Source organism: Strigops habroptila, chromosome 4 (genome assembly GCF_004027225.2).
Source record: "Strigops habroptila isolate Jane chromosome 4, bStrHab1.2.pri, whole genome shotgun sequence".
Taxonomy (NCBI): Eukaryota; Metazoa; Chordata; class Aves; order Psittaciformes; family Psittacidae; genus Strigops; species Strigops habroptila.
In genome coordinates this window covers 80238386-80259305 of record NC_046358.1, presented here as the reverse complement: position 1 = coordinate 80259305, position 20920 = coordinate 80238386, and the positions used below count along the sequence as shown (strand labels likewise).

At 44.3% G+C, this 20920-nt stretch overlaps 2 protein-coding genes across 3 annotated transcripts; one reads left to right on the top strand and one right to left on the bottom strand.

Moving 5' to 3' along the window:
* Window positions 1-662: 662 nt before the first annotated feature.
* On the bottom strand, window positions 663-8350 carry LOC115607620 (cytochrome P450 2K1-like). The gene is made up of 9 exons (XM_030485117.1): window positions 8002-8350; window positions 5495-5657; window positions 5143-5292; window positions 4714-4874; window positions 3334-3507; window positions 2651-2792; window positions 1914-2101; window positions 1255-1396; window positions 663-850 (listed from the first exon to the last, which is right to left on the bottom strand). The coding sequence occupies exons 1-9, from the start codon at window positions 8197-8199 to the stop codon at window positions 663-665; spliced, it is 1506 nt and encodes a 501-aa protein (XP_030340977.1). The 5' UTR covers window positions 8200-8350.
* A 7691-nt stretch (window positions 8351-16041) lies between these two features.
* LOC115607621 (cytochrome c oxidase assembly protein COX19) lies at window positions 16042-20239 on the top strand. Of its 2 annotated transcripts, XM_030485119.1 has the most exons (4): window positions 16042-16253; window positions 16406-16517; window positions 17401-17514; window positions 17708-20239. In XM_030485119.1, exons 1-3 carry the CDS (start codon window positions 16070-16072, stop codon window positions 17486-17488), a joined length of 384 nt encoding a protein of 127 aa, XP_030340979.1. In that variant the 5' UTR covers window positions 16042-16069; the 3' UTR covers window positions 17489-17514; window positions 17708-20239. The 2 variants fall into 2 exon arrangements, with proteins under 2 accessions (XP_030340979.1, XP_030340978.1); XM_030485118.1 differs by having other exon boundaries at window positions 16049-16253; window positions 17401-20239.
* The last annotated feature ends 681 nt before the right edge of the window (window positions 20240-20920 follow it).

Here is a 20920-nt window from a genome sequence, read left to right as displayed (position 1 = left end):
CTGCTAGATTGGCCCCATCATAAATAGGTTCTTCAGCATAAAGTGCCTAGTGTGAGTTGGAATGAACCCACTTCCCAAACCACTTAGATGTTTTCTGATAACTGTCCCATGCCTGGCTCTTGGCATCAGCCCATGTTACACCCTCCTGTCTGGGACTCTGTAATAAAGATAAGGCAGGTTGTATCGCACAATGGAAACTCAGTCTGTGGCTCAGCTGAACAACCGTACTAGAGAGATTTCTAGATCCATTTAGTGTCTGTTGTCTCCAGCTGGGCCATTGAAAATTGGCTCTGCTATAGAGCTTAGACTGTGGGCTGAGAAATTCCCCGTGGAGGCTCTTAGGGGCGAGCCTCTGATGGGTTACATCTGTAGAGGAGGCTTGAAGCCATTTCATTCTTTCAAACAGCCCTGAAAACTGCATCTCTGATGTGCTGTTCCAGGAATGAATCACAGTTTCTGAGAGCAGTACTCAGGGGTGTCTGAAGGATCCGCATTAGACAGACACTGCAAAAGCTCTTGGAAAGAATGGCATGAATGAAAGAAAAACAACAGTGCCTGGTGTCTTTCTTCCCCTAAAGCTCAGGTACAGACAGCTTTTTTCCCCTTAACTAGACTTGCTTTCAAGCTTGAAGTGCTCACTACTCTAACTCCATGTTGTTTGATCATTCATAGGGCACAGCACAAACCAGGTGAGGCATGGGGTTCAAGGTAAAGCCAACATCAGCAGTGAGATCCAGGTCTAACTTATCCACTCCTGGAGGGGGTTGGAAAACAAATTTGCGGAGCAAGCCAGCAAAGAAGAGGAACAGCTCCATTTTGGCCAGTCCTTCTCCAAGGCAAGCCCTTCGTCCTGAAAACAACCAGGAGAGAAGTAAATGATCAGCATTGTAACTGTTACTGTTGATGGCTGAGACCTTCTAAACTGGATGTACAGTCTGTAAGAGCAGGCTGCTGAGGTAGGAAATTTTTCCTTCCTCCTTCCTGCATATTAGAGATGCTACTGACTTAGTCTCAAACCACACAGAAGCCTGTAGGTATGTGAAATTATTCAGTGACTGTGGGTAGATCAGTGTCTCCCAGATCTCCCAAAGAGGTGGTTACCTGCAGCAATGGTGGACAGGAGAAATGACCAGAAATCCCTTATCCTATATTCTGTGTCCCTGACTTTCATATTTGCCTAGAATTAGGGGGAACCATGCCATTAGCCTAGCCCCAGGTGGTACACCTATAGAGATGGAATAAACACCCTCTCACCTATAGAGAATGGAATAAACGCTTCTCTCCTAATGAAGTTCCCATTGGCATCCAGGAAGTGGGAAGGGTTGAACTGATCGGGGGTTTTCCAGTGTAACTCATCATTCAGAGCGGAGGTCAGCAGTGGAATAATCTCTGTACCCTGAAAGGGATGAAAGAAACTCAGAGTAGCTGTTTGGAGCAGATCACTTTCCTAGTCAAGGCTAGCTGCTTGCTTTTTTCAAATGTGAAGAGGCAAATAAGACTGAGCCATGGCAAATAGAACTGGGGGATGCTTCCCTGCCCCGCTGTAGCTCTGCCTGCTATCAGTAACTGCTGCTCTCTTTTTGGACCACAAAACAGTCCCTTCTTAGAGTCAGATCTTTAAAGAAAGGGAATGAATGAATGAATGAATGCTGATGCAGAGGTTCCACATTTGATATAAGAAATTCAAACCAGCATGATTTAATTAAAGTCTCTGGTTATTCAGGATTCAAAGACTGTAATAGACCACAGTCCAGTGCGTATTTATAACAACTACTCTGGATCCAAGACAAAGGATCACATCATAGATTAAACCACGCATTGTGGCATCTTTAGATTTTTCTATCTTGATTCTTACCTGCTTTAAACAAACCTGTAAGAAATCTGCAGCGGAAGCTGCTAGCCTCAAAGCTCACCTTAGGAATCACATAGCCTTGGAAATTCACATCGGTAGGAGTTGATCGTGATACACCCATTGGGACAATATTGGCAAACCTTTGTATTTCATGTATCACTGCATCTGTGTAAGGCATTTTTTTCCGGTCCTCCAACTTAGGCATCTCTCCTGGTTCAATGACTTGGTTCATTTCTTCCTGAATCTTTCCTTGGAGGGAGGAAAGGATTATGAAGCTGATAACCCTCTTATCTTGCAACTGAAATTGCCACTGGTTCGGCCAAGATGAAGTAATGGAAAATTTTGCGGGGTATTCGGGAAGAGCAGAAGTGTGTAATCAGGACATGGTGTGGTTCTTTCAGGTTTGTTGTTGAGCCAAGGGAGCTTGGAGTCACTACAGTGCATCCCATGCCTGATTCTGATTACACACCTTTGTTACCCCATAACCTTCAACAGAAACCAGATCAAAATCACCTCCTGAGGAGACCTTTAGTGACGTAAGCCCATAGCCTGCAGGGGAATAACGATGGGGGAGCTTTACTGTTAACTGTAGACTGGCGCTCAGCCTCTCCCACTTGGCTGGGCTGCTTTATTGCAATCCAGCTGAATCAAATTCCTCTGTAAAGTCAACGGTTGTTATCTCTCTCAGAATACTCAGAACAATTACTCTAGACAACACTGAATGAGTTCCATTCCCTTCCACAACCAAAGCCTTAAGCATGGAATAGTATATTGTACAAGAGGACTCCTCAGCCTTACTCTGAATTTCTGGGTATTTCATCATCAGAAGAAGACCCCAGCGCACAGTTGTAGAAGTAGTCTCAGTCCCAGCAGCAAAGAGATCCAGAGTTGAAAACATCAGGTTTCCATTGCTGAACATAGTTTGGCCTTTCCTTGACTCCTTTAAAACATACAGATGATGGCCATAAGTTCTACAGCAAGTGATACCAATATATGACTGTGTTGCCAGCATTTTCTCTGCAATTTAGCTTTTTGTGACTTTATATGCTCTGGGAAACTATATGTTTAGTGGTGGAAATGACTTTCTCAGCGGAAGGGCCTATGGAATTTGTCTGGTCCCAGGTGTATGTGCAATCCCCAGGTCTAGATATTAGGTTAGTTGGAATGTAGTTACTGCAATGAAGTTAATCACTGTACCATTCTTGCAGGAAGGTTTAGGATGATCTCCTCCTTATGTGTGCTGAGTGGTAACTTATTTCACTCACGTGGGACATCTTGACAACTAGATCCCTATAACTAGCAGTTTCAATGGAGCTATGGAGCGAGTACAGCACAGCTCACTGTGAGTATTAGCTTTGATATATTCTGCTCGTTGCAGTTCTTCTGTTTCTATTCACTCTCAGTCCCACACAGAGGGTCAGTCCTAATAATAAGTCAGAGCTAAGAGAACAGAAAGACTCTGAGACTTAGCTTTAAAGTACCTGCTGTTGCTTCATCAGAAAGGCATCAACAAAACCTGTTAAGTGATTTTCATTAAACTCTTCCTTGTGTGCCTGGAAGAGCTTCTGGAGGAAAGCGTTCAGTTCACTGACGTTTTGTAGCACAGTCTTGGAAGCTCCAGAGAGAAATCCAAGGGATGGGTAGAAATTATATAACTGTGGAGCAAGAGAAGTCTCACTGTTAATTGGCATTTTGAACATATACTGCTGTCTCAAATCACACTGCTGGTCCCTTGTCCTGTGCCCTGACATTTTAGGCCATAATTCCCCCACATTCTCTTGTACAGTCCAAGTAGATATGAATTGCTGCAGAAATAGAGTGTTCTCTCTATTGTATATCTGCATGAGTCCTTGTCATGACTTTTGGGAGAATCATCAGCTTAATCTTCTTTCAGGGCTTCCAGCTGTGTAGGTGGTGAGGCACAGGGTTTCAGATGTAAAAGATGGGAATGTGAGCATCATACTTATTCCAGGAAAAGAGCTCAGGTATGTCACATCCTATGGCAGCAGAAAGGACTTGAACTGGCCACCTCCACAGACAGACAATATTGCTGTGTCAACATAGTGCTTTCCAAGCCAACTAACTGAGGCACAGCACCAAGCTAACCCAACTATGCTGTTCCTAGGAGCATAGACATACATGCTGCCAGGAAAAAGGAGGGGTCTCACCCCATCAACCCATAAGAGGTGTGCACATCTTCAAGGAGTCCACTAGCTGCCCTGCCAGACAATTAAACAAACACCAGCCATTAGCTGTTAGCTGGTGCCTCGTTCTGGAGAGTCTCTGTACACAGTGTGTAACTCTGACCTGTGTTTGCATGGTGGTTTTGGGGCTTAGCTAGTCTGGAGTTAGAGCCAGCCACAGATCTCAGTGCAGCTCAGAAAGACACTCCACCAGCATTCAAAGCTGAAGCTTTGTGTCAGGAAGGAACAGGCTTATGTCAGCTGATAGTTTGCTAAGATTGAGTTTCAGTGGCCAAAATAAAAGAAGAAGTTTGTCAAACCTGGCTCCAGGGGCGGCAGAACTAAGACAGTTACTGAAGGTGTGTGTAATACAAGGAGACAGATTTGAGATGGCGTTTCAGGACCAGTCTCTCATATGAGAGACGTATTGTGCTTCTGCTCTTCAAAGAGGGTAAAATAGTTCCTTTGTGAAGACTTTGATTTTTTTTCTTTTACTAATAAGATTCACACAGGGGCCTGGGAATCTGTGTGTTGTGGATACAGAACCACAGATGTGTTCCGTACAGGCTGGCTTGCTGATAATATTCTTGTTCTCAAGAAGCAAGCTGTGGGAGGCCAGGAGGACAAACTGGGTATTACCCCAAAACCTAAAACTAAAACATAAAATCAAGTTCTTACCAGCACCATAGGGGAGCCCAGCAGCTTAGCGTTTTCATTCATCAGCTTCAGCAAAGTTAGAAATACAGGATCATCATATTCAAACCTCTCTCCAAACAATATAGAGCAGATGACATTGGACACAGCACTGTTGAGTATCATCTTTGTATCAAATGGTTTCCCTGTATTTCAAGAAATGAAAACAAATGACAATATGATTATGCTCATTTTAGTCTGGTCTCCTATGGCAAAAAATACCCTCATTCACCACCCAGAATGCATAGCAGGGAACTCAGTTTCTATGTTTTAAGGCCTTAAGTTTAATAACCTACTTCAGCATATGCTGAACTTTAACCATGAGATATCATTTACTCAGAGTTAAACTTTCATTAATCTTTATTGTTCTGCTCGACATGTTTTCTGTCTCTGGATGTAAGTCTTGACACTCACCGTGATAGGAGTCAAAATATTTGATAAGGGAATTTACTTCCTCCAGGATTCGAATCTCAATGGTTCTCTTTCCCATTCCAAAATCTCGCAGAGTGGACAAGGTGAATCTTCTCATAGTTTTCCATAGCTCTCCATGGCTGAATGCTATGCCTAAAATAAAGGTGTAACATCCTTATGTTACCTGTGGTTAAGAAACGTTTTTAAGGCCTTCTTACACACTGGTACCAAAGCTGCTTGATACACTGTTATATAGACAAAAAGCAATCTGTAAGAGGATGATTATCCCTGCCTGTAAGAATATAATGAACATAGACAAACTAAAAAAACCCTAACCAACCAAAGGGTCACTTACCATTTCCTTGTGTCATTTTCCTGAATATGGGTATTTCTGCCCTCTCTCCAAATTCTTCAGCATGACTTAAAAGGGCATCCTTGATGGTTTCATATCCAGCCAGTACCACAACTTTCCTGGGTCCAAAATGCACAGTGAAGACATTGCCGTATATCTTGGAGAGCTGTCAAGGTGAATGAATATGTTCATTCTAAAGCAGATCAAACGCTAGCACTAGCCACCCTAGGTGCTTTCTAGCCCAAAAGGAGCCTCCCAGCCCTGCCTGAAGTCTCCAGGTGCTGCTACAATGCAACTAATGAGCAACAGCTATCAATTGCCAGCATCTCTGCTTGCACCCTGTTTGCACAACAAGGTGTCTGCTATCACTGCTCCTATCGGAGAAGTCAATAAAATGCCATTGCATTCCTGTGGTGTTCTGCACTAACAGGCCAGCATAGTGATACTACCATTTGGAGGCTGGTTGGAAACTGCTGTAGCAGGCAGCTGAGGCAGGCCTGCTTACTTTAATGCTGGTGACCTGAGGCAAGCGGTTGTGCACACATCTTTGAGGCCGAAGCCACAAACACTACAAAAACAAAGCTAGACAATAAGTCTTTCTTTCAGGACAGCACTTGTCTCTAATTATGGCAAGGTGCGGAGTGTTGCAGTCATCGCAAAATTATTTGCTGGCCACCAGAAACTTGAATCCAACTAGGAAGCAGATTCTTGTAGATAATGTCAGAGGAGCTCTAGGCTTCTATAGCAAATTAAATCTGAATCATCTGTTACACAGAAGGGTGGCTTTGACAATCTAATCATTCACTTGGTATTTTAGACTGGGTTTCAACACACTGCAAGCCATCCGCTCCAAATGTCTTCTTGTTTCCGATGCGCCTGGGTTACCATTTGCTATGTATTAGATACATTCTGAAAATTGAATTTCAGATTAGAAGCAGCTCCTGTTAATACACCAGACAAATTGAATTTGTTTTCATCAAACGGTGGTTTGACGGCTTGGGAGATAACATTAACGCTGGTTCTTTCATCCCCAGCAGCTCACAGAGTGTGTGGCAGAGCCAGAGGCAGAGAATCACAGATGACTCCTAGCCTTCCCGTGGTCATTTCTTTGCATTAGTACTGTATTCTTGGCATCAACTCTGTTTATTCTCAGCAACACAAGTATTGGATGTGGCAGGTCTAAAAGCCTAAAAAAGCTGCTTGGCAGATTATAGGAAGTAAGTCTGGTGCTTTCGCATGACATTTGTATTATAAAATACCCCAGTACCACCAAAAATAGTTGTTCTTTTATACCAGCATCCTCAAATATACCTATGATCAGATGGGAGCTGAGGACCAGAAGCCCATCATTGCGCTCTGCACAATCCTCTGCACTGTAAATCAAGGCAGGTGAACACTGCATGACTGCTACAGGAATTCTGTACTTTTGCAGCCCAGGATGCCCTTTCTTCTATGACTACCCAGAGAATTTCGGTATCTGCACTCCCTCCTCACTGCAGCTCTTCAGGTGGCTGAAAGAATTCACTGCGGACTGGGTTTCCCCCATCATAGTGTCTGGTAAGCACACACACATAGGGTATGTGACAGGTTACTCATAGCACCTCAACCGTCTCTACAGCAACCAGAAGAAATCTGAATTCACATTGACTTGTCCCCACCACCCTAAGGGAACCCAGCAGAAACAAACAGCGCACTTGGCTTTATAATATTTAAGTCTTTTTTTTCCTCGTTTAGAAATGGAAGTATCGATGGAGCTGCATAACAAAAAGCAATTTGTTACGTATACTTACAAAAGCCATGCATCAAGCCTTAACTAACCCTGGGCAGTGTGTGTGTGCAGAGGAAGGGTTGGGGAGGTGGAGTCAAGCTTTGCCTTGCAGGAATATATTTAGCTTTGGAAAGAAATGTGCATATGATCCCATTTCCCTGGAAGTGTTCAAGGCCAGATTAGATGGGGCTTTGAGCAATCTGGTTGACTGGAAGGTGTCCCTGCCTGTGGCAGTGGGTTGGAACTAGACGATCTTTAATGTTCCTTCCAACCCAAACCATTCTGTGATTCTATGATTTCCTCTGCTGTGGGGATGGTACCCTTCCTTCCTTTCTCCTTTTCTTCCTTCCTACCTACCTTCAGTGGGAAAGGTTTATCTGCAGTGAGGCATCCCTTCAGGGCAAATAGCCCGTATCTGTCAGCAGACTGGTCCAGCTTGACTCTTCTACCTGCAGACCCTGAGGGGCTCAAAATACCAACAATACGGAGCTGATTGCAAGGGGTGGGTTCTCCAGTTGCGTGTGTATAAAGGAAAGAATATGTGTATTATATTTATATAAGTAAATACGTGTGTGTGCATATACACCTCTAAAGGTAGTCACTCTGCCAGCCTGGCTATACACCGAATATATAATTTCTGCCCTCTACACAATGCAAGCACAATCACATCTCCATTTCCCTAGTTGTATTTCTCATTTCAGGAATTGCATGTTTTCCTTCTGCCTGCTCACTCAGACCCTACCTCTGTCAGCGACTGGAACGGCTTTTTCAGGTCCACCACATTCAAGTTTCCGATCAGAGGAAGAGGTCGTGGCCCAGGAGGCAAACTGCAAACAGACTTCTTCAAGCTGGTAACAAAGTAAAGGAGAGCAACCAGCCCTGCTGCCAGGAAGAGCAGCAAGCTAGAGCCCATGTACTGCAGCAAACTCTGTATGGCCATGTCTAAATCAAAGTTAGGGTATGAGCATCTTGGGGTCCCTTTATAGCATCACCTGAACACACCTTCTGGGGAAGTGGCTTTACATGGAGAAAAGGAGCCTGAGGTCTTGTTTACATCCATTTGGACCAGATGTACTTTATTTTTCTGCCAAAGAAAGCACCCTATTTTATTCTGAAACATGGATTATATTAATCTGGAGCTCCTATTTCATTTACAACACTGGGACAAGGTGTTAGTTTTCCAGTGAAAATCTGTGTTGTGGGCATGTTGTGGTCTATGTGATTTCAGGCACAGAATTAAGGGACTGTGCTGGATTGCTGTCAGGATGCCAGGTTACAGGGCTCAGCTGGACCACTGGTGATGTAATGGAGGAAGCAGGACACAGGAGAGAAAGCCCACAATAATGCATGGCCCAAGGGACAGCTGGCAAGGAAGACCTCAGGGAAGACAAGGCTGACCAAGGAGGAGTTGGAACAATGGTGGCATGAAGATGTGCTAGTTCAGGATTGCAGATGGGAGTAGGTCTACTTACAGGTGACAGCTCTGATTCTCTTTGTTTTCCTGCCACCCCAGTAAAATCACCTCCTTGAGCAAGACAGTGTTTTCATTGCTCACTCTGTATTGATCTTTGTCCCAAAAATCCTCTACTGGCAATCCCAAGATGACCCTGAAACTGCTTCAGTCCCTATTTCACAGTTTACTGTCCAGAAGACTGTGTGCCTGGATGTCCATCCCTGCCTCTGAGTCTGGCGATGACTCTTTCTTGTCTGTCCTGCCTGTTTACGAGCAGAGGCATGCAATCCTCTAGGAGAAGCCCTCTCCCGTCCAGGCAATCCTTCTGCCTAGATTGGGAAAGAGATCCTGGATCTCTGTAACCTGGGAGGAGCCAGGGTCAGGCTCTGCAGCTGCCCAGGCAGAGGATGGAGGACAGTGGCTGCCTGGGCAGCTATTGCAGAGTTTTTGCCAGGAGGAGCACACAGCAACAGCTCTGGCACTGCAGGTGAACTGAGTCATGCACCATGCCAGGGCATGGTCCTGCAAGAGCCCGCGTGCCCAGGCAACAGCTCCCCAAGAGCCTTTTGCATCCTTGGGGCATGACAACGTAGCAGAAGTGATCAGGAACAGGAGGCCACAGTTTTAAATGGTGGCTCCTGGGGGAAGGAGCCAATCTGATGCTCTGTCACATATTCTCAAGTGGGGATATTTTGCCCCCCTGTTGCAGTTTCTGTCAGATTACCAGGCTGTGTTGCTGTTCTACCCTTTAGAAATCTTTAGTTTTAATAAATGCTTTTCTTAGAATCCTGCAAGGGTCCCGGGTGCAGGCTCCACTGATGGAAAAATGATGATTATTTATTAATAATAATAAAAGTACATTAGCCAAAGGCAAGGGGAATTAATAAACTCTAACTAGATTGACATGAAAAAGGTGCCTGCACATCTGTCTGTTCTCCAAGGCTTGTTATCAGGAGTGGAGTTTTTCACAGGGGAGCTGCCCTGTGCAGAAAAGGACTAGGCAGGGTGGGCAGAGAAAGGAGGGCAATGGATGATCATATCCATATCATGATTTGCTGCACAACTATGGAGTCCTGGTCTGCACCCTTTTGTCCCAGACATTTTTAAGAGTATCCTGTTGGGCCAGACTCTTCTCTGAGCAAATGGTGTGTCTGCTGAGACTCTTGAGACTTTATAAGATACAGTAAGAGCGATGAAAAAACCCTGCGTGGGCCCAGTTGAGTACTAATGGAGGAAATTTATTGTTTCTGTTTACATATTGCCACCACTGCTCTGCTGGAGTAGAGCTGGCTACTGCCAAAGAAAGCAAGAGTGCCTTCTTAAGAGCTTTCAGATTGTTTAAAGCTTCAGGTTGTTCCTGGTGATAATATAGGGTGAAATTCTTCCTCAATTAGTGAGCCTATGGATTTGCAGCCTGCTGAACTGATACCTGCACTATGGGAAATGATAGATGAGTTCTCCAGTAGGAGAGAATCATTGCAGTTTTAAAATACAAATAACATAATGTCCTCATCTCCACTTTTTCCTCGCATATCTTGGCTTCCAGTATGCAACCCCAAACAGAGACTACAGCAGAGTTGTTAGCTTGCAGGTGAGGCATCCCACATGAGACTGGGGAGAAAATGTTGCTCCCCACTCAAATGTCTTTGTCTTTCTACCCGCCCAAACCAGAATCGATATAATCTTCAGCTAAGCAGACTTTGTGGGCATAGCTCAGGGAAATATTCAGTTCCTCCTAGAAAATGAGCCTGTATATTAAACAGCCACAGAGTCATCTAACTTCTGTGTGCTCATCTGGAGAACAACATATAATCTTCTACTGGGACACAGGTTAATAATGCTACAGTAACAGTAGGATAATGCCAAGAAAGAGCTGTTATAAGGCCATAATTCAGTCAATGAGTTCTGATAACATAATAAACCAAGAGAGTGAACACCACATGCTTGTGTGCCTTGCAAGGCTCTGATTTACAACCTCGGGAGATGCCTATCAGCCCATGCATTGTTATCAGGGATATATAAAGCTTGAGCACACCCTATTAAACATTAACATTTTTAAAGACTCAGATGCGTTAAAACTCAGGCTGCTCCTTGCTAATGGATTCTGCTCACCTTGAAAAATGCCAGTGCAAAAAGAAATCAAAAGCTTTCTGACTTTGACCTCTTTCAACTTTTTATAAATATGGCATTGTTTTATTGGCTTACACCTGCTTCTTCCCATCCTGCAAATAGGTATTTCTACAGGATCACTACAGGGTAGCGATCACTATCTCAAGTGTTTGCTATGCTCATTTTGATACAAATAACTTGTCCTGGATTTCCTTTCATTTATCTGTCAAATCAGTGGTACACATCTACTTTGGGAAGAAAGACTCCTGAAATATACTTTAAAAAATCATTATTTTGCTGCAAAATTTCACTGAAAGATTCTTTGGGGTTTTTTCCATATTCTGAGCTGAAAGATTGTATGTGATGGGCCTGGTCACTGAGAGAAGAAAATGTAATATCTGTGCACATGACTAGTGCATTGTCTCTGTGCAGAACCTAGGGTGAGAGTATTTCCCTCTCCTGTTAAGCATTTGCTCCTTTTAGCCACAAACCATTCTCAAGAATTTTGTTGCTTTTAAAAGCCTTGTTCTTGACTGAAGAGATGTCATTCCTTCATGAGTCTCACTCAGTGACAAAATACATGGAGATCCTGGGATTCAGAGCTGGTAACATACTTTATAATATGCATATCTATAAAAATACTCTTCCAGACCCCACACTTCAGCCAATAAGCCAAGGCAGCCTGACCTGGGAAGTTAGTACTGGGGAAGTAAGGTTATGAAGCATTTCTTTTCAAAAGATGGCTGAACAGATCGAATGCCTTGACATAGCTCCAAGGATTTTTTTGGGTCCCTAGCTCCAGTCTATCTCAACACAGTATTGCAGAAATCATATTAATCCAAGGGCAATTTGGGACATACCACAAAGGATGATTAGTTAGTATGTGTCAATAGAGCCAGGGTCCCAGCAGCTTACTTTTGGGCTCCCTGTCTTGATGCAGATAGAGATGTGGATTTAGATATACCAGAATTGCAACCCACAAAGCGAGAAAGCAGTTTGCTTTGGCTTTCAGTGCAGTTACTATTTCTACCACATTCCCCTCTAACCTGCTGAGTTTTTGGCTCACTCATAACAGAAAATGAGCTATCGTTCTTTGTAGAGCACATAATGTATTAAGGCCCTGACCTTACTAGCATGAATCTATGATTTCCCTGTAAGTGCAAAACAATAATTTTTCATTAATCATCCACAACAGAAATCCCCGTTCCCCAGACTATTCTGGCAATATTCTGCATTTTTGCTTGTCTAGGAACCTGAACTAAAAGGGAGAAAAATGGCTTACAACAGCCTGTGGCAGTGATGTAGCAAGAGACCTTATGTAAGAGCTGGCGGCATGCTTGCTGTGCGAGGGTGAGGCGTAGGAATGAGTGATCCTGGAAGGATGTTTCTCTGAGGTGTGTTCTGTGCCTGGGCTGGGAACAGCAGTCTCAAGGGCACAAATTCCAGTGCCTGAATGTGCTTGGTCTTGTTCAACTGATTAATTTCTTACAGCTATCCCAAGTCAAGCTACAAAATCCCCTAGTACTTTACTCAAAGCCTTTCATGGCTTGTCAATAAATTATTTTCAAGTTAACTACCTGATAATTTGAATCTGTAGGCTCTTAAAAGATGCACCATGATGAGAGAGAGAAAATAATGAAAGTCCTGGACTTTACCCTGTCCATAAAAAGGAAGGTTCTGCCCTGATGTATTACTCAGATTGGTGCTTCCAGAAGTAATGCTAAGTGTGTAAAGACTCCTTCTGAAGGTACATTTGTTCAGCTGATGGATAAGCAGCAATATTGGAATAAGTTTTCAGTGTGATCTGACAACATTGCAAAAGGGCAGACATTTTTAAAATGTTACTTTAATCCATAATTAATGACTCCTTACTCCATAATTAATGACTAACAGCTCTGATTCAAGCAAAGGTTTGGGTTGGTTTTTTTTCATCTATCCAGCTGTACAACTTGAAAGAGGAAGATCCCAGGTTTTCCCTAGTTTGGGGAGCCTTCTCATGTTTGGAAAGGGCTCAGGACTCCAGACTGTGAATACTGTAAAACAGTGCATGCTTTACAAATTATCTGATCTCTCTTGTACAATGGGCACCTTTTTACTGAAACAGCTATTTCAGATTTCTGTGGTGCTGTGAAAGTCTCTCACTTCTTTGAAAGATAATATGTGAAGAGCATTTAATTCTCTGTTTGTGGCACTGCTCTTTGTGGCACTGTTTTTACTGAATTCTTTTGGAACTGGTTGGCTTAAGCTGCAAATGAGATTTTTTTCTTCGCACTGGTTATCTAATGGGGGTTCATTTGATCTCCTTGGGAAAAATACATACTAAACTGCTAAAGCACATGTATTAGAGTCTAAGACAAACTGTACCTTTACAGGAAACTCTAGAAGATACAACTGACATTTGCAGTAAAAACATTAAGTAAGCATAACCAAACACGTGCTACTATGCCTGACCTGAATGTGGGTAACTACAAAATTTAAGACTCCAAAGAAAGACACTGAGTTTATAATAGGTAATCAAAACATTTGAATATAATACAGCAAGTTGATATAGCCTTTGCATAGAATCATAGAATCCTTTAGGATGGAAAAAACCTTAAGATCGAGTCCAATCATTAACCCAGCCCTGCCAGAGGTGCCACTAAACCATGTCCATGAGTGCCACATCTACGCATCTTTTAAATCCCTCCAGAGATGGTGACTCCATTACTTCCCTGGGTAGCCTGGTCCAGTGCTCGACAGCCCCTCTTTTGAAGAAATTTTTCCTAATATCCAGCCTAAACTTCTTCTTGCGCAACTTGAAGCCATTTCCTCTTGTCCTATCCTTTCATGTAGTTGTAGAAAGTGATAAGGTCTCCCCTCAGCCTCCTTTCCTCCAGGCTAAACACCACCAGTTCCCTCAGCCATTCCTCATTAAACTTGTGCTCCAGGCCCTTCACCAGCTTCACTGTCCTTCTCTGGACATGCTCCAGCACTTCAGTTTGTCTCTTGTAGTGAGGGGCCCAAAACTGAACACAGGATTTGAGGTGCAGCCTCACCAGTGCCCAGTGCAGGGCAGTACAATCATTGCCCTGGTCCTGCTGGCCACACTATTTCTGATACATGCCAGGATGCCAATGGCCTTCTTGGCCACTGTTGACCGACATCCTCAGTTCCTTTTCCACCAAGCAGCTTTCCAGCCACACTTGTTCAAGCCTGTAGCATTGCATGGGGTTGTTGTTACCCAAGTGCAGGACCCAGCACTGAGCCTTGGTGAACTTCATACAGTTGGCCTTGGCCCATAAACCCAGCCTGTCCAGATCCCTCTGTAGAGCCTTCCTAGCCTCCAGCAGATCAACACTTCTGCCCAACTTGGTGTCATCTGTGAATTGAGTGAGGGTGCATTCGATCCCCTTGTCCAGATCATTGATAAAGATATTAAACAGAAGTGGAAAGGATTATCGTAGTCTGTTTGGGAATAATTCCACTGTGGGATCCCTGCATATCTTTTTCCTTTGATTTCTTCCTTCGTCACATGGCGATTCAGCAAGTCAACCACTATGCCACAAACTAAGGAACATAATTTGGGCAGTTTGTTAAAATCAAGTGTCTTGACACTTCAGTTAAACTTGTCCAGATAAAACAGAGCTGCTTCTCTGCTGCTCAGTCTTCTAAGATCTGGGAGACAGTTTGCTGCATGTATTTCTGAAAGAGGAGTATCTCCCTTTTACTGTTAAGTGTTATAACGAAGTCAAGTGGAAAAGTCCTATTTACCATATAATAAAAACCATCTATTGTTCACAGCTCTGAAAACATAATAATAAATAAAACCTTATATTTCAGGCTGTGTAAACCAGTTGCTTATGTAATAGAACCCGGTGTAATTTTCCATTTACAATTTCAATACTGTAATAAGAAAGCAATCAAAGCATAAACAAAATGCACTTTAAATGGGCCTGCAGGTAATATTTCCATAATGGCTGTCCTTAACAATTGCAGCTGTTTCTTTTCTTCCCCCCAGCCTCGAATTCTTTCTACTTATCTCCATCATTTAATTAAAAGAAAATCAACTTAAAACAGATGGAAGGCCATCTTACACCAATTGCAGCTATGGGCAAAGAAGAAAAAAGACACTAGCAGCGTCATACACGGTTAACACTCGGGTGGGTTAAATTAATGCCATTTCTCATCCTCATTTCAGGATGAGATCTGAGGCTCTGCAGAGAGCGTGCTGCAAACCTGCAGGCAAAAGGGGTGTTTTTCTTGGTTCTCTGTCCTGAGGATCTGGAAGTTCACCATTTCCCCAGCATCTGCCAATGACCTCTTGTCTTGCCGCGAGATGGGAAGCCATCTGCTCGTCCATTGCTTGTAGGAGGCTTAAAATAACTTGGTGCTGTCCATCAAGTCTGTGCACAGATGTTAAACCGTGAGGGCTAATGAAGGATGAGCAACCACGTCCACTGATGGAGTTCACGTCAGCGCAGCGGGACCGGGTTGGCTCTTCCGAAGTCCTGCTGGAGTTCTAAGGAAAGTTGATGCTGCCTCCTGGGGGTGCCTCAGCCATGTGCTGATCCCCAGGGCTCTCGGATCACACCACCAGCCAGAGCCTGGTCCTCAAACGTGTGTTTTTAAGTCAAGACCCAGTGCTCACCAGTGGCAGGTGAGGAAATTGTGGTGGAGGGGAAGGAGCCTGGCCTTAGCCTGGGCCTTGGCCACTAGCTCCTGGGTGGAACTGGGAGCAGCTTTTGTATATAAACTGAGCTGCTAATCCGAGGCTCTGAGTTTTCTTTGTCCCTCCATCTCCAAATGAACAAACGCAAGAGGACAAGCCATGTTTCCCTGCCCCTCAGCAGGCAGGCTGCCCACAACCATCGCTCTCACCTCTCCCATTCAGAGTGTTCTGAGGTGAATGAGGAACGTAAAAAGGTTTCTATGAGGAGAAACCAGTTATTTGTTACCAGCAGCGGCTGATCGAGCCCTGGATGTGGGAGCTGAGGCAGGGCAGCGGGAACGCCACCGACCCGAACCCCCCATTCCGCTGGGACCGACCCCGGCGGCCGGGCCCACCATGGCGGGCAGCGACGGCGTCTCCATGGTGACCGGCGGCCGCGGCCTGCTGCAGGGACATCACTCCTATCGCGTTGCCATGGTGACATCCCCCCCACCCCCCGCAGAGCGAGGCGCTCCGGTTGCCATAGCAATGCCCACGCCGTTTCCATAGCGGCGCGGCCCTGCCCCTTTGCGGAGCGGCGGCGGTCACGTGCCCCGCTCGATGCGCTCGGCGCTCTGGCGCCGCTCGGTGTTCGGTTGCCCCCTGTGGCGAGCGAGTGACGGGAGGGACCTGGTCCCAGCCCGTTCACCCCCCGCCGGCGACATGTCCACCGCCATGAACTTCAGCAGCAAAAGCTTCAAGCCGCGGCCGCCGGACAAGGGCGCCTTCCCGCTGGATCATTTCGGTGCGGTAACGCGGGCCTGGCCTCCCTGCGGCCTAGCGCCGGGCCTTTCCCCCCCGCCCCGCTTCCCCTCAGCGCGCCCCGGGTGAGGGGGCCGCGGTGCCGGTTCCGCCGCCCGAGCCCGGCGGTAACGCTGCCCTCGCTGTCTCTTCCAGGGGAGTGCAGCGCCTTCAAGGAGCGGTTCATGGAGTGCCTCCGCGACAGCGGCTACGAGAGCGGTGCCTGCCGGCAGCGCGCCATGGCCTACCTGGAGTGCCGCATGGAGAGGTACAGGCGGGGCGGGGGCAGCGGGGACGGGACGGGACCCCATTCATGCGGGAGGAGCCTTGTGAGAACAGGTGCCCTTGGTGGCTTCAGCAGTTTGCTTGGCTTGGTTTTGATGGCTTTGTCCCATTCAGAGAGTTCTGAGGACTTGGCCGCCTTCCACTGCGCACAACCGGCTTTCTCAATAGGAAGCTTTTTTATTATTATTACTTTTCTAGCTAGTATTTGTAAGTGAAAAGTTTAACTTGTTCCTCAGTTCAAATGGAAAAAAAAAGTATTGTTTTTCCAGGGATGTTTCTGTTCTTGCATTGCTTTGCAGTGCTTTCTGCACAGTGCTGAGTCAGGGAGCTCATTGGGAAATGCACAGAGGGTGTTATTAAATGCACTTAAATACAAGGACTTGCATACACTGCATGGGTTGGTGGTGAGGAGGGCTGCAAATCAAAACCTGCTTTAAAGTCACTACAGCAAAATAGAGTGGCACCATGAATGCTGTTCTAAGCCACATTCACTGGTAAATGGCACAAATTCAGGTAGAGTTTTAGGAAGGTCTTAATTAAGTCTTTAATTAACTTTAAGTCTCTTAATTAAAGATAACCAAGAGTCTGGTCAGTTTCTGAGGAAACTCTTATTCAGTATCTAAAATCAGGAAACAATGCCTTTAATTAGAAAGCTGCTGTTGAGGAGAAAAGTATCCCTGAATGTTGCTGTCCCAAAACTGAAGTTTCTAAGGCAGTCACTCTGTATGGACATGTTGGATTTCTTTAGAATAAATAATACTAAATGAAATAGGAAATCAATAATACTAAATTAAATAGAAAATTATGCTCTTCTATGGGTTATAGACTGTGTTATGCAAAAAGTTCTTTTCTTGTTTTTAATGTAGGCAACTTATGGCTAATGAACCACTGGAAAAATTGGGATTTAAAGACCTGATTGATGAGAAATCAGAAGCAAAACAAGAAAAGTTGTGATGAAGACGGACATCTTCACTCCTCATGTATGGAAGGCATAACTCTTAATATAGTACATATTGTACGTTCTGTTCATATTGCACTAGGAAGTGTTTCCTGAAGGAACCTTTTTCAAGGTCTAATTTTCCTAAAATAAGATTATTTTTTAAAAAAATGAGCAAAAGTACTGCCTTTGTCTGCTTTCCTCAAGTATTCTTTTTTCCCTTTTAATTTCTCTAGCCTACTTTTAAAGATCCATAAGAACCTGGAGAAAACAGTTACTGCCTGAAGTGTTTTCCATGTCTCTAAGAACGGTGAAGTCTTAAAAAGACAAAACAAACCCCTTTATCGTGTAGATATTGAACTACAGATTAATCTAACGTGGACATTACTAATGTGCTTACAGCAGTTACTTGTCAGGTGGAAATAAAGCTGTTGCGGTACTTGCAAATTGCTTTTTGTTAAACACCCATCTTTGGGTTGATTTCCTTCTCACCCTGCTATAGTCTTCTTGGGTACTGAGGTGAGGGGTTTTCTTGCAGTCTTTTAACCTTCATTATTGTTGGGAGAGTATTTCTAGTTCCAGACACCAGTCAGGTAGTGATTCTGCTTTTATTTACCACACCAACAGTAACTAACTGACTTCACCTGACTTCATTTAATTGAAATACTTCATGATGAATATATTTGTTTCTTTGAGTAGAGCTGCCATATGTTTTTTTAATATCTTTATAGTGACATCAGTGTGGAGACAAGAATTGAATTTATTTGTTGTCTCAGTAACTGGTATTTATTTGTGTCTCTCTCCCATGTAAATGGGATTGGATAATTTTATTGTTTTAAAAGCAAATGCTTTATGTTAAAACCCAGTGTAGATCAAGAGTTAGCTATCTAAGAAATACAGTATTTCTTTCCAGAACAGGCAGCTGAGCAGGTAATGTAGCAGGCCATAGAGTAGATGAGCAATCAGGTCAGAGAATGTCTTTAAGATCCCTGATATTTTCTTAATTAATACTGAGTTCAAGACAAAATAATTGGGCCTTTTAGCTCCCTAGAAATATGTTTCAAGCAGACAATAAATTTGTAAATCCTCTGGATGCACTGGATTTCTTGCCCTGTCCCCCCTGCTTGCAGGTGGTTTTTCATTTTTTTAACCCACTGAATCATTTCTCTCTCTATACATCTGGCTCTCAAGCAACAAGCTTTAGGGTCAGGGCCTGCAGACAGCGATACACACACTGTTTGCCAAGACAGTTCTCCTACACTTTCTGCTTTATTTGGTGTTCCCTGTTTGATATATCTCACCTTTCCTGCTATTACTGTCTCCTATTACTGCTTTTGCTTCTCCTTCTTTCCACTGTGCATCTGTTCACACACAGAGATCCAGGAAAGGGTAAAAAAACATTTTCTGCTCTTCATATTGATGGTTGGAACTGGGATTTAAATTGTTTTTGAGGTCTAATCTGATTGAACACTCTGCACATAGTTAAGAGCAGGTTCTTGTTTGAAAAGATTGTTTGTGTGCAGCTGCATATTTTTATTCTGCTTCATTCTACTGTTCAAATTATATCCTTTGGTAAGATTAGTACATTTATAGAAAAGAAAGCAGAGATTTTATTGCTGAAGCAGATATTAAAAGACATTATATTAAACCACTGAACAAGAGCTTTCTTTCAGTGATACCAAGTAAGAATTAATCTCCAGCATCTTCAGAAGAAAGAAATCAAATTTCATGCTTCTGTGCTCCCTGAATATTACAAGGTGAAGTGAATCCTGATAGGTGTGAAAGAACTCACCACCAATGGTGGTGGAGTAGTCCGGGCTGTTGTCGGTAGTAGTTTCATCTTTCGGATGTTACTCTGCACTGTCGTTTGGCCATACAGTTACTGCATGAGTTAGGTGTGTGTTTTTCCTAAGGCAATTGATACTGACTCTGATCTCCAGGCTATTATAGAGTAAAATGGGTGAAGTTTGTCTTGAGTGATTGAATTTTGACCATAAGCTGGAGTGATAGCTGCCTTTAAATGAAATGTCTCAGATCACACACTGAAGGAGGGACCAGTGGGGACGCTGTAGTGACCAAGGCCTATGTTTTGGACCTGCTGCAAGAGGGATATTGAGGGGAAAAAAGCAGTTTCAAAAACTTCATGGCATGCTGAAGTGAAGAGTGCTCTCTGCTACTTGCAGGCTTGGAGTGCCTCTGTAGTGTTACAGTGATATAGCCAGCAGGACTCTGCATAGCTCAGACTGACTGTGCTGCTGAGCCACCAAAACAGCCAGAGCACGCTTCATCCTTCACAAATAGTAACAGAATTAGTAATTGGGAACACCAAGGCGACCTTTCACCAACCCGAAGAGAATGTCCTCATCCCGTCGAGATCCATGGGCGTATTGTGTCCTGCCTCCCAGCACTGTCCCCTTCATGCCAGGACAAGGGGTAGTTGAAGCTCAGGGAGTTGGCAGAGGCACATGTTTCCTGGCTGTAGGGAACTAGCTGGAGAACAGAATATGTTTAGTGGAGCTGTAAGGTGAGCTCAGAGCTGGTGAGGACCATCAGCTGGTCTCAGTTGAGATCTAATGCAACAGAAGTGGTGGAAAACCAAGTCTGTAGTCAGCGCCGAGCCTGGGATCAAACAATTTTCCCAACTTGCTGTATGGGACAAGTCCCTGCCACACAAGAGTCATGTGGGAGAAGAAAAGTCCCAGAATGTGCTTCAATTTATTCCTGCCAACATACTGATCGTTAATAAAAGCCTTTCTGTGTAAATCCTATTTATTTTAGTTTTGCTTGTGGTATCCAGGTTTGTGCTCCTTTAAAATGGCAGCAGTGTATAAGCCAAAGGAAAGCTGTAAGTCCGTAGTTATCTTTCCTGTTCCTATACCAAGGAGAAACCCCTCCAGCAGCCTGACACAAAGTTGGGAAAATCTGTATTCTGAAAACGCTGAGCTGAGGCATCTGCACTACAGGGGAGGCCGTTTGTCAGTGGCATTGATTTCTTCATGGAGCTATTTGACGCTGATGAGCCACTCTGCTGCGTGTGGCACCAGGAGCAAGGTAAGTCCCACAGACCTCCATCAATCTTTGTGTGAGAAGCCTGCCTGTGTGCTGCCTGCACCAGCGCTGCCACCAAGCACCACCTGCTGACAGACCCTGGGAGTTGGAGATGTGCAAACGCTTGCAAAACAAGGTTCAGATGGGAGTGATATACGAACTACCAGCCTCGATGTAATTGTACAGGTGTGGAAGGGATAGCCTGAAGCAGGAGGAAGTGTTGACTGTGTTGGGGTGAAGATCTTTATGTAAGCTGTTAACACAGTAATAGAAATCTGTAAGTGGGTGGGTTGTAATTTTCCTATAGCTTTTCTCCAGCAAAGCTTGGTTTGCACCAACCGCAGGCACCCTGCTGCTTGGGATCCTGACCCAGGGAGTCCCCAGAGGGCTCCAGGTCAGCA